Source organism: Athene cunicularia (assembly GCF_003259725.1).
Source record: "Athene cunicularia isolate RWA chromosome 12 unlocalized genomic scaffold, athCun1 chr12_part1, whole genome shotgun sequence".
In the NCBI taxonomy this organism is placed as follows: domain Eukaryota; kingdom Metazoa; phylum Chordata; class Aves; order Strigiformes; family Strigidae; genus Athene; species Athene cunicularia.
The window spans coordinates 3,357,686-3,359,978 of NW_020799116.1; the positions used below are offsets into that span (position 1 = coordinate 3,357,686).

Sequence of the window (2,293 nt, forward strand, 5' to 3'; positions counted from 1 at the left end):
TTCATCCTCCACGTGCCGCTGTGCCACCCAGCTCTGTGTCCCCCGGTGCCCCCCAGGGCTGCTGGCACTTGGTGCCCCCCCGCTGGGGCGAGCCGGCAGTTCCTGCCCCACCGGCAACGCACACCATAATTAACACAGGCAGGGCAGAGGCATCAGTGATAATTGTCGGTGACTCGTTAGCGCTGGAGCGCCGGGTGCCCGGGGTGCGGCAGGACTTTCCGGCAGGGCTGGTCTGCGGGCCCGGCTGGCATCCCGGTGTACCGGCTGCCGTGCGGCCGTGCGGGGCCTGGCTGGCTCCCCCCAGCCGGAGCGGGGCCGGGGCTGGGCGCGGGGGCGAGAACCGTCATCGCCTTCACTTCGTGTCGCAGCACGCCTCAGCCCCACCACCCCTTTGTAAAAGGCACGGCCGTGACCTGGTGTCGGGGCGCTGCCGGCGCAGAGCACGGGGACAGGGCAGGGTTGGGCAAAGAAGAGGCGGAGGACAGGGAATAAAGGGGATGCCAGGAGGCCCCTTTGCTGGCCGGGCTTTCCTCACGGGTTTCCCATAGCACCCACGCGACCCCACGCGAGGAGAGGACGTGCGTTGTGCCCTCACAGGGTGCCTGCAGCACCATGAACCGGATCACTGTGTACGAGCATGCCAACTTTGAGGGGCTGAGCCGGGAGTTCACCTGCGACGTGCCCGACCTGCATGAGCTGGATTTTGGGAACTGCATTGCCTCCCTGAAGGTGGTGGGGCAACCCTGGATCGCCTACACGGACCCCAAGTACGAGGGGGAGCCGCACGCCTTCGAGGAAGGCGAGTACCCCTCGGTGGGGCGGCCCAACAGCTTCTCGGCGCTGCGTCTCGTGCACCATGACCTGGGGGACCCCCAGATCACCCTCTATGAGCGCCCCAACTTCCAAGGTGCCTTCAAAGTGGTGACAGAGGAGACCAACTTGGCATATGGGTACTTCAACGACCGGGTGGCCTCCCATGTGGTGCAGCGAGGCGTCTGGCTGCTCTACCAACACCCCGGCCGGGGTGGTTGGCACTGCCTGGCGTGGCCCGGTGAGCGTCTCGCTGACTATAAACCCGAGTTGAACTTCCAGGCTCGGTTGTCCCACCTGCGGCCGTTGCGGCCCGGGCGGCCCCTGGTCTCGGCGCGTCTCCTCTGGGAGCAGAAGCGGGTGGAGGCGGAGCGGGAGGTGCTGGTGGATGAGATCGAGGGGGTGAACGAGACAGACTCGGAGCAGGCGCTGGCAGCCAGCAGCAGCCGGGAGTATGGCACCACGCTCTGGCAGAGCTTCCACTTCAGCAACGCCACCAGCCTCAAAGCTGGGCTCGCCTTCACGCTGACCGTGGAAGCCTCCAACATCTTCACGGTGCAGAAAGGGCGCAGCGAATCCAACACCCGCCGGCAACGCGTGGAGGTGCAGCTGCCGGCTAAGATCCCCCCGCGCACGGCACTCAGCATCCAGGTCTTGAGAAAGGAGGTGACACTTTCCGTCCCGGTCCTGCTGACCATCACCCAGAACGAAGCCGTCCGTACGGAGATGGGCGAGTACCGCAGCGTCTCGGGTACCAACATCAGTGCTCGCTACAGCTTGAAGCCTCTGCCGGCTGCAGGCAGGGAGCAGGTGGTCACTGATGGAACAGAGCCAGTGCCCGGCACTGGGATGGAGCTTTAGCTTTAGCTCTAGCTTTAGCTCTAGCTCTGTCCCTGTACTGGGCATCAGCTCTGTCCTCTTGGGGGTGTGGGACCCCCGGGGACACAAGCACTGCCTGCCCAACCTGCTGGGGGGTGCCAGGACGAGCCGTGCCCTGGCCGTGTCGGATGGCTCCGGTTGGCAGGACCTGATGGTGCCTCCTCCCTCCGGGTGTTGCCAATAAACCCCCTTCCCCAACCGCTCGGAGCTGCTGCTGCTGGGGCTGGGGTGGGAGCGGGCTGGGGGAGCTGAGGACACCGGGTGCGGGGGGACACGGGGCTGAGGGAGCCAGGGAACACCGGGCTGAGAGGGACACCAGGCTGAGAGGTGTACTGGTCTGGGGGAACTGGGGGGACACCGGACTGGGGGGGACACCAGGCTGGGGGAGCCAGGGGATGCCAGACTGGAGGAGGTGGGCACCAGGTTGAAGAATCTGGGGGGACACTCAGCCAGGAGACACCGGGCTGAGGGGTAGCGTGGGCTGGGGGACACGGCAGGACACGGGGGTGGGGAAGTGGGGGAACACTGGGCTGGGGAGCACAAGGGGCACCGGGCTGGCCCGGTCCTACACACACCGGGCTGGGGGGAACCGGGGGGGGGCCCC

The 2,293-nt window shown here is 66.7% G+C and overlaps 1 protein-coding gene across 1 annotated transcript in view; it reads left to right on the plus strand.

The window, feature by feature from the left end:
• The window catches only part of QARS (glutaminyl-tRNA synthetase), a 16,949-nt gene that overhangs the window by 7,638 nt on the left and 7,018 nt on the right, over positions 1 to 2,293 (plus strand). The window contains exons 12-13 of the mRNA XM_026857540.1: positions 730 to 813; positions 908 to 1,561. Of these exons, the coding sequence (XP_026713341.1) occupies positions 730 to 813; positions 908 to 1,561 (738 nt within the window). The remainder of the gene's footprint in view (positions 1 to 729; positions 814 to 907; positions 1,562 to 2,293) is intronic.